Source organism: Equus quagga, chromosome 2 (assembly GCF_021613505.1).
Source record: "Equus quagga isolate Etosha38 chromosome 2, UCLA_HA_Equagga_1.0, whole genome shotgun sequence".
In the NCBI taxonomy this organism is placed as follows: Eukaryota; Metazoa; Chordata; class Mammalia; order Perissodactyla; family Equidae; genus Equus; species Equus quagga.
In genome coordinates, this window is record NC_060268.1 from 5856425 (window position 1) to 5867582 (window position 11158).

The 11158-nt window shown below is 37.7% G+C and overlaps 1 protein-coding gene across 6 annotated transcripts in view; it reads right to left on the reverse strand.

Annotated features, from left to right (window-relative positions):
* The window catches only part of TOGARAM1 (TOG array regulator of axonemal microtubules 1), an 83869-nt gene that overhangs the window by 45761 nt on the left and 26950 nt on the right, over positions 1–11158 (reverse strand). For 4 of the 6 annotated variants that reach the window (XM_046652508.1, XM_046652506.1, XM_046652507.1 and 1 more), the window contains exons 6-8: positions 8839–9071; positions 5581–5681; positions 1627–1779 (exon numbers count right to left, since the gene is read on the reverse strand). In XM_046652508.1, the coding sequence (XP_046508464.1) occupies positions 1627–1779; positions 5581–5681; positions 8839–9071 (487 nt within the window). The remainder of the gene's footprint in view (positions 1–1626; positions 1780–5580; positions 5682–8838; positions 9072–11158) is intronic. The other 2 variants (XM_046652509.1, XM_046652510.1) reach the window with 1 other exon arrangement.

The window sequence follows — 11158 nt, forward strand, 5'->3', positions numbered from 1 at the left end:
GTGTGCGCGTGTGTGTATCCTGGGGAGTACAGGTCAGCAGGGATTCCCTAGTCTTTTTTACACTATTTGTTTTATTTCATAATAGTTTGCAACTTTGTGAAATTTCAGTTTTACATTATTATTTGTCAGTCACCATACAGATGTGCTCCTTTACCCCTTAGGCCCACCCCTCAATCACCATTCCCCTCTGGTAACCACTAATCTGTTCTCTTTGTCCGTGTGTTTATCTTCCACATATGAGTGAAATCATATGGCGTTTGTCTTTCTCTGTCCAGCTTATTTTGCTTAACATAGTACCCTCAAGTTCTATCCATGTTGTTGCAAATAGGACAATTTTGATTTTTTTATGGCTGAGTAGCATTCCGTATTTTGTGTGTGTGTGTGTGTGTATATATATATATATATATATATATATATATATATATATATACACACCACATCTTCTTTACCCATTCATCAGTTGATGGGCACTTGGGTCACCTCCACCTCCTGGCTATTGGGAATAATGCTGCCATGAATGTTGGGGTGCATAACTCTCTTTGAACTGTTGATTTCAAGTTCTCTGGATAAATACCCAGTAGTGGGATAGCTGGATGTATGGTATTTTTAATTTTTTGAGAAATCTCCATACGGTTTACCATAGTGGCTGCACCAGTTTGCATTCCCTCCAGCAGTATATGAGCCTTCCTTTTTTTCCACATCCTCTCTGACATTTGTTCTTTTTTATCTTGGTAATTAGAGCTATTCTAACAGGTGTTAAGGTGATAAGTCATTGTAGTTTTGATTTGTATTCCCCTAATGATTAGTGATATTGAACATCTTTTCATGTGCCTGCTGGCCATCTGTATATCTTCTTCGGAAAAATGTCTGTTCATATCCTCTACCCATTTTTTGATCAGGTTGTTTGTTTTTTTGTTGTTGAGTTGTATGAGTTCTTTATGTATTTTGGAGATTAACCCCTTTTTGGATATATTATTTGCAAATATTTTCTCCCAGTTGGTGGGTTGTCTTCTCATTTTTTTCCTGGTTTCCTTTGCCTTGGAGAAGCTTTTTAGTCTGATGTAGTCCCATTTGTTAACTTTTTCTTTTGTTTCCCTTGCCCAAGTAGACATGGTATTTGAAAAGATCCTACTAAGACCAATGTCAAAGAGTGTACTGCTTCTATTTTCTTCTAGGAGTTTTATGGTTTCACATCTTACCTTCAAATCTTTAATCCATTTGGAGTTAATTTTTGTGTATGTTGCAAGATAATGGTCTACTCTCATTCTTTTGCATGTGGCTGTCCAGTTTTCTCAGCACCATTTATTGAAGAGACTTTCCTTTCTCCATTGTATGTTCTTAGCTCCTTTGTCAAAGATTAGCTGTCATAGGCGATTCCCTAGTTTTACCCTCCAGGGCAGTCACTTCCCTGAACGGGCACCTCAGGCAAGCCCATAAAACAATATGCGTACCTGTGTGTTCTCCTATTTGGCAAAATTATTTAAGCAACAACCTAAAAGCAGAAGGGTAGGAAGAGAAATCTCAAAACTGAGAAATCTCAGTTAATTTTTCTTTATTGGCATGCTTAGGGAGGATTCTGATTTAGAGACATACAATCTTAAAAATTAACTTATGAAATTTACTAACCTTTTGTATGCTTAGAATGTCTCGGGTGTTCCTTATTTTGTATTTTTAAAACACTAGGGGAAATGTCATGTGACCTATCATCTTCAAAATCACCACATCCAAACCCATAGTTCATACGTTGACCAATTATGCTTACATTGGATGTTGTAATCCCTATAAAATAAAATACATAAAAATATTTATTTGAATGATTTAGGTAATATTATAGACAAGTACATATCTCCCCTCTAAATCTATTTCGCCTTATAAGCTTTTAAAAAGGTTAGTAACATAATATTAGAAATTATAACATTATAGTAATTTAAAAAGTTTTGTCTTAAATTTTGTCATTTTTTTACTTTATTAGCAGATAAGAACGCTTATTAGCTATACTACATTGTATAAAACAGCTTTAAAATGACAATGAAATACAATTTTCAATGTTTGAAAGAGCTAACCAAATATATATATTTTAAAACTATGATGGGCTTTAATGTTTAATGGCATTTTAAATTTTATAGACAAAAGAAAAATTTAAAAATCTAGACTTTCTAGACTGTGTCCTGAGAGAGGCCTCCCCACTCGCTCTTTCCTTCCAGTCTCATGTGATGGGCTCTGCTGGCTGGCTCGCTGGCAGAGAACCACACAGAGACTGTGAGTTCAGGATCTGGAATCACGCTTCCTGGTTTTAAACCCAGCACCGCCACTTCACCGCTGACAGAACCTGGGCAAGGCACGCCACCTTAGTGGAGACCGGGGACAACCGCAGTACCTCTTCCAGAACCATTCTGAGGATTCAAGGAAGAAAGTACATGTAAAGGGCTCAGCACTGCACCTAGCATAGTGTAAAGCCCCAAATCTTATATTCCTAATTAAAAATAAAACAAATCAGGGTTTGGCCTGGTTGCATAGCGGTTAAGTTTGTGTAGTGGTAAGTCTGCATAGTGGTTAAGTTCGTGCGCTCAGCTTCGCTGGCTCGGGGTTTGCAGGTTTGGATCCTGGGCATGGAGCAATACACTGCTCATCAACCCATGCTGTGCAGCATCCCACATACAAAATAGAGGAAAACTGGCACAGGTGTTAGCTCAGGGCCAATCTTCCTCACCAAAAAGAAAGAAAGAATAAAACAAATAAAAATCCTAAAGTAGGCTTCCTTTTAACAAATAACAAACATTTTAATCGACATTTAAACTGACCACCCTATACTAATAGGTACACTAACAACTTGCAGTTGTTAAAACTCCAAAATGTCTAAAAGAGAAAATCCTAGCCCCATATATTTGAGTCACCATGCATTTTTATATATAGCTCCTATTTAAACCATTAAGTAGTAATAATAAAATAGAATTTGCTTTTAATATTGCTGTGGGTATCTTAATAGACACAGGATGGTGGGGAGAGGACGTGGCTGGCGGCAACTGGGCAGGAGACGGCTGTCGGGGCAAGGGCACTAAGTCAGTTCACAGAGAAAGATTCAAAAGATATCTGACATTAAATGATAGAGACCTTTGGGGAGTAACGGGCTATCTTTCTAGATTCTTCTTAGTTTTGACAGCTAATTCATAAGTAAGCCTCATAAGGATACTGGCCTTGGATGAAAATGCTTTCTATTAATAGGTGATTCTAATCTAAGACTCCAGGAAAAAACTTTCACATCATTCAGGAAGTTTAGCACAATGTGCTATAATAGGTAGTGATAGAACATACGTGGAAATATTTTTCGGAAATGCTATTGTGAAGACAGATTGAATTTATAGTATTTACAGAATTGTGTTTGTCTTCAGATATTCTTTATTCTGAGCATTATGATTTTGAGGTTTTACCAATTAACTGATAAACTTGTAGGAATCATTTGCTTACTAAAAACAAAACAAATCCTATCCCACATAAATAAAAAATATACACCCAACTTTATAAAGTCCTAAACCATGAGCAACTTTACATTTTGAAAGCATACTAAATTTAACCAAGAATAGAGTGAATTCAGTAATAGTGTTTCCAGAACGTGATCCTAGAAATACCTAAGTCACTTATTAAAAATATGGATTTCAACCCTGAGGATTGATTCATTAGGTCCGAGGTAAGGCCGAGAATCTATGTTGTATGCATCCCTGGTGGTTCCTAGGGTTAGGCAAGCTTGGGAAACACTAAATATTGCACAGAGAAGTACACAGTGTTCACACAACTAGGGACAGAGTGAAACTCAAATCCAGGTTTTCTAAATCTCTTCTTTTCTAATTCCAAAGATATTCCTCCAAAAGAGGGCTCCGTTTTTATAACCTAGAAACAATCTAGCAATAACGCGTTCCTTCAAATTTATAAAAATACTTGTCAAGTTACAAATAATTCATTAGGATGATTAGGCTTAAAAGAGGATCAAAGAGTAAGCATATGTATTGTATTTCTTTGTGCCTTCCCCTTTAGGGGAACAAATACTCACCAAGAGCCCTAGGTGCTTTACAGACGTTCTGTATTGAAACCTTCACCACCCTTCTCAAAGCTCACGTTAGCAGATGAGGGAACTCAGTGTCAGAGCAGGTAAGTAACTTGCACAGCTCAGCAATATGGTTATTAAATATCAAACTGGGCTTGGAGCTGGGGTCTTTCAGACTCCAAGGCATATACATACTGTCTTCCTGTGCCTAGCAGAGTAACTATCTCTCGTTGAACACCAGCTTTGTGCAAGCCAGTAGACCAGGCAGACCCAGCTGAGTTAGACATTCATGATTATGACAGGCACTTGGGAGGTAATCAGAGGGAAATCACCTCTGGGGACCAAGAGTCGGAGAATCCAAAATAGTAAAATAATTGCAACCACTATAAAAATGTCAGTGCAACATGTAATGCTACCATAAACGAGGTAATAATTTTGTTTGTGAATAAGGGAAGGCTTCCCAGAGAAAGCAAGTGAACTATTTTCACAGCTGACTGGGCTGTGGTGTGGATTCCAGATTTCATCCAGAAGAAACAGTACATACAGGTGCAAAGAGATAGAAAATTGTACTGCAGGTGGTCTGACTTCACTGGAGCACAAGGTACAGGAAGTTAAAAATGAGGCTGGAGAGGTAGGCGGGGCCAGATCATGGAAAAACGCCCTGAACAAATTCATGCTGGGAAATACGGTCAGATTGGCATCATGGGGAATGCACAGTAAGTGAAGGAGACTGAAGCTGGAGATAAATATTAGGAAGCTAAGCAGGTAAGAAATGAGTAAGAGTGATAGCGGGGATTAAAAAGAGGAGATGAAATTAGACATATTTAGGAGCAAGAAATTAAAAATCGTAGCAAACAATTAGATACATACATAGCTTTTCAGGAAGGTAATTATGACGGGAGGTAAAGTAGCCTTAAAGTTGTTAGGACTTTCACGCTGAGATCAATTTGTTATAATTCATTCATAATTCAATACTGTTTTACTAATCATATAGAAGAATTGCATGCAGTTCCCATCCTAAATAGATCAGGATCCAAATATTCTTCTAACTGATTACTAGTAACTAAATCTATTTTCTGAAAAGTGATGTTACAGAAACTTCCAGGTTAGTTCACAAAATTCTAAACACAAAATACACATTAACTTGATTACTAGTTAAATATTGTTTTTAACAGAAATTGCCTTTTGTGATGCCCAGCAGTTCCAGAACTACGTTGTCCATTAGAATCACTTGGAGAGCTTTCAACACTGACAGCCAGGTTGTACTCCATCCCAACTGAATCAAAATGTCTGGATGAGAGAGCCAGGCACAGGTTTACCTGTGGGCCTACAGGGGGATCAATTATTCAGGGAAATATTTCTTCCCAGAATAAGAGTATATTTATTCTTGCCAAAATGGCCTTTTCAGGAGTTAAAAAGATGATTAGTCTTAATTGGTAACTATAAAAATTCTAAATCTGAAATGCATTCGTTATTACTTTTGACATCACTTAAAAATCACAGTGTGTGTGAACGGTATTTATAAGGCAGCCATGGGATACCTGCACCGGCGCTCTGCTCGGCGATCTGAGAGCTCTTATTCTTTGCAGAAGAAAGTCTTGTCGGACAAGGTTTTGATCCAAATGTTGGAAATATGTCGGACCTACAATGATAATACAAGTAGAGACATTATAAATAAGAGATCAGCAACAAGTGAGTTTAGCAAATGCCGCTTTCTTTCCGGACTATTCTTTGCTGTATTTTCCCAACATTATAAAGGCCTACAGGCCTTGTTTCACAAAGAAAACAAACTGAAGAATGTTAAATCTGAATGTAAGGGAACTGTTTTAAATCAGTAAGTGATGGAATGTCAGTAACTCAGTGATGGGTATTATAAAGAAGAGGCTTTACAAAGGAGTACAATTCGTAGAATAGTTGGGTAGACATATTAATTGGCTTTAGTGAGAAATGAACCTTAAATACTTTAAAAGAGTAATTTCTCTAGAATAGAATATGTCACTTTACATTTATACTGAGTGTATTTGACTTGGATGAAAGAAAATACTTCCAGAAGATGGTTCTCAATAATATTTCCTCTTCAACCCACTTAAGGGGGGCCAGTCCCATGGTCCAGGGGTTAAGTTTGTGTGCTCTGCTTCACCAGCCCAGGGTTTCACTGGTTCGGATCCTGGCTGTGGACCTAGCACCACTCATCAGGCCATGCTGAGGCGGTATCCCACACAGCAGAACTAGAATATACAACTATGTACTGGGGGGCTTTGGGGAGAAGAAGAAAAAGAAGAAAAAAAAGATTGGCGACAGATGTTAGCTCAGGGCCAATTTTAAAAACAAAAAACTCATTTAAGGATGACAGCCCTGCATGAGATAGCAGTGGCTTTCTTTGTTTTTAAGGCAGGATGCGAGCTGGTTGAGAATAATTGCTCTAAAGCTATTCAACTTAAATGTGGAAATACTAAATTCATTAAAGGAAATTCAGTCCATCATTGAGGATATATTGAACTCTCTTCTCACACAGTTCAATATCCGAAGGGAATAACTCCATGAGACAATTTAGGGAATAGTGAATTCTAAATGTTATAATATAAAAGGAACTTTTCTGGGGCTGGCCTGGTGGTGCAGCGGTTAAGTGTGCACGTTATGCTTTGGTGGCTCGGGGTTCGCTGGTTCAGATCCCGGGTACAGACATGGCACTGCTTGGAAAGCCATGCTGTGGTAGGCGTTCCACTTATAAAATAGAGGAAGATGGGCAAGGACGTTAGCTCAGGGCCAGTCTTCCTCAGCAAAAAGAGGATTGGCAGCAGATGTTAGCTGAGGACTAATCTTCCTCAAAAAAAAAAAAGTAAAATGAACTTTTCTTCCTAACTGGGTTCCAAATTACTTACAGGACCTTGCAACTGTAGGAGACTATAATGTAAAATTTCACATTCACAGAGGATAAGGGGATGACTTTAGGTCTCAAAGATAAATATATATACATTTGAAATGTCTGGTAACTTAATCTAAACATAGTTACTTCACCAGCCCATATCGCCATTCCAAATTCATTTTGTAAATATACTGCATTATTCTACCTAGGTATTACAACAAAGGAATTTGTTTGTAATATTTTTTTCTTACTGCTCCCAGTAAGAAAAAATTTCCAACTGTAAAATAAGCTGCTATTTAAGTTAAAAACGAGAAGGAAATCATGGGGTGAGACAAACCTCTCACAATGGGACACAAAAGTTCACTTTAATTCTATGAACTGCTGAAATAAAACATTCTTTTTCATGGAAGTCAACAGAACACCATCTCTCCTTTGATTATGTAATCTCTATTTACCCACATTGTTAGAAGTTCCAGTTCACGGAAGTGAAAATAATTTAATTTTAAATATTTAATTCTAATAGCTGTATATAAGCATAGTTCAGAATAAAATCAAAGGAAAGTAAAATTAAAAAGACTGACAGCAGCAAATGTTAACAGGGATGTGAGACAACTGGAACTCTCATGCGTTGCTGTGGGAGTGTAACATCGCACAAGCATCTTGGAAAACTGTTCAGCAGTTACTTAAAAAGTTAAACGTACATCCACCCTCTGACCTAGAAATTGTACCGTTAGGTTTTTGTCTAAAGTAGAGGGAAGGGATTCCCCCAAAGCCTAGAATAGGGTCACAGAAATGCTCAGAAATCAAGCGGGATCACTGTGTACGACTCAGAGGTTACTGAGGTAATCTGGAAAGGTCAGTCAAACTGCTACACTGGCAAACACCTCCCTGTCGGTGTAGGGTGGCCAGGACTCTCAGTTCAGCACTACAGCTGTGAGCAGACTCCTGAGAGGGCTGCGAAAGCTGTGGCACAGAGTGCTAAGCTTCTACAAGACAATGCAAAGCAAAACACAGCAGCAGGCTAACGGCTGGGTGAAGTTTGTCCGTAAGTTAATGGGAAATCAGTGCTGAGTTTTATTTATTTATTTTTTATTTTTATTATTTTTATTTTTTTTTAAAGATTGGCACCTGAGCTAACAACTGTTGCCAATCTTTGTTTTTTTCCTCTCCTTTCTCTCCCCAAACCCCCCAGTACGTAGTTGTATATTCTAGTTGTGGGTCCTTCTAGTTGTGGCATGTGGGATGCCGCCTCAGCATGGCCTGACGAGTGGTGCCATGGATTCGAACTGGTGAAACCCTGGGCCGTCAAAGCAGAGCGCACCAACTTAACCACTCGGCCACGGGGCCGGCCCCAATGCTGAGTTTTAAATGAAAGCAGTAATATCAGCTATAGGTCAACTGCAAGAGTCAATGATCCAGAAAAGAGTTAAAGAATAAGGAATATTAGGATAAATCCTGGGCAGGCAGAACAAGAACTGGGGCTTCGGGAATGGGGTTTACATTAATCTAGGTTACAGCTGGGGCCTTGCGTTCTCTCTAGATTACACCCGGGCTCTCTCTAGGTAACAGCTGGGGTCATGTTCTCTCTAGGTTATGGCCAGGGCCAGGCTCTCTCTAGGTTACAGCCAGGGCCCTGTTCTCTCTCCAGGTGACAGGTGGGGCCCTCTTCTCTCTCTAGGTGACAGCGGGGCCCTATTCTCTCTCTAGGTGACAGCGGGGGCCCTGTTCTCTCTCTCTGGCCCCACTCCAAACCAAAGCTAAGCAAGGCAATATCTGTAAACTTTTCTACTGTCTTTTAAACATACTTCAACATTTTAAAATAGATGATCTTAAAAAACAGATGATCTTAAAAGTTTTTCTCAAATATAATATTAGGGCTTCAGACTACAAATTACAGATTAGCATTCATTTAACATGTCAAAAAATAAAATACATTATTCTCTTCCCCTGGGGAGTTGTAGAGAGGGAAGAAGTCAATGATTCTTGGCTGTAGACTCCACTTTCACTGTAGGAGCTGATGTTTGGAGAAGAAGATCGAGATGGGGAGTCCATAGTTAAGTCGAGCTTAATTGCAGAATCAGGGCTCTCGAGATCAGAAGTACTGCCACTCAGTTTTGCTCTTTTCTTAGCTGCACTATTACGAAGGGACCTGAGAGAGCTCTGCATCTAAGAAAAAATAAAAACAATTAACTTTATAAGATAATTATATTGGTAAAAGTTATCCTTAGATTTAAAAAATTTATATATATATATATATATTTTTTTTTGGTGAGGAAGATTGGCCCTGAGCTAAAATCTGTTGCCACTCTTACTCCTTTTTGCTTGAGGAAGACTGCCTGCTGAGCTAACACCTGTGTCAATCTTCCTCTATTTTGTATGTGGGACACCACCACAGCATGGCTTGATGAGTGGTGTGTAGGTCCGAGCCCAGGATCCAAACCTGTGAACCCTGGGCTGCCAAAGCAGAGCATGCACACTTAACCACTATGTCACTGGGCTGGCCCCTATCTTTAAATTTTAAACTCCATTAACTACACCTAGCTAGCCACTCTCCAATCCAGTACTAACAAGATGGATGTTAACATATCTGGACATAGTATAAATACAGATTTTGTCCCTCAGGTATTTATAAACAAACTTCTAGGTTGTAAGTCCCTTAAGAGGAAGGATTTAAAGCTATTATTCACCACAGTATTTCCAGCACTGGGCACAATGAATAATCTATTGTAATAATTCAATTAATAAATGAATCATTGAATCAAATGGTCCACAGCAGACTTGAGTCACAGAGGTCCTGCTAACCTTAGGTCACTGCTGTGCTGACAGGGCTTACCTAGTGGTTCTATGAGAAAGTTAACAGAAAGTAAGCAGTTTTCTAAAATTTGAGGTTTACATCAAGCTTGCCAGTGTTATAGTTCAGAGAATAACAGATCATTGCAAGTGACTTCTGAAGCAAAGTATTTCTAGAAAGGCAGAGTAAAACTCTTTATTACAAACTAATATATTACGGTTGGAAAGAGAACCTCGAACAAATTAAGAAACACAGAAATATTCATAAACTGTGTTTTCTTTACATTTTGACTATAACAATTATAATGGTTGATTCAATAGTATGGCCACTTCTCTCGTAAATCCTTGGAAGGTTGAATATCTAAAAACATTGGTATCCTCTCATATTTACCAACAATCATATAAAAGAAATTACCCTTTAAATTATCCATTAAAAGAAAAAGGGCTACACTTCAGTTATAAAAATAATGAAAAATATGTAGGAGCAGATGACATTTAAGGGGGAATTTAGGGAAATACTTCTATAAGTTTCTTCCCTTTACATAAATTCCCTTCCAAGTACCATTGAAATACAAGCGGGGGAAAAAAAGGAAATATTTTATAAGCAGTTAGAAGTTGGAATGACTAATTCATTAAGAACCAATTTGGGTATTTCATAAGTTAGTTTTACACATGCTTAACATTAAAGAAATGTTTTTAAAAAGATATTTTAAAATATGCATTAATATTAACTTTATTTTATTGAGCAAACTATCAGTATGATGGTTACATCTTAAAAATAGGTTAAAATAAGACCACGAAATATCATCATTGAGTGTTTATGTATTTAGTGTAAAACACTTTTTAAAACCTGAGATAAGCAAACTAATAGGATAAACAGGAAGCATCTATGAAAAGAGGGCTCTGAATCCAGATTAATATAACCACCACATTCCTTCTCTGACATCATTAGTATGAGTTATACCGGGAACATGTTTTCATAGTATTAACAGAGTGACTTGTGATTCAAAGATGCTACACAACATGATCTCAAAAGATTTCATAAAGATAAACAAACTTGCACATATGTACAAGGGACATGATCAAGAATGTTCATTGTAGCACTGTTTGCAATAGCAAAAACTAGAAATAAGCCAAAATCAATTATATAAATACACCATAAACAAACATATCAAAATATTAACATTTTAATATAAAAAGTATAAAAATACATATAAAATACAAATTAATGATACTAGTGGTTGCCTCTGATCAAGGAGGGGGAGGAACCGGGTTAGAGAGGGAACTATATCATGTTTCATTTATTTAAAAGATAGGAAACAAATTGATCATTTGGGAGGGGTTAGTGCATGGATATACTGCTGTGTTATTCATACTCTTAACTTAAAAAGGAATAATATGCGCATAGAAGAAACACTGGAAGGAAACACATTAGAGTGTTACTGGTGAATGATTCTGGAAGG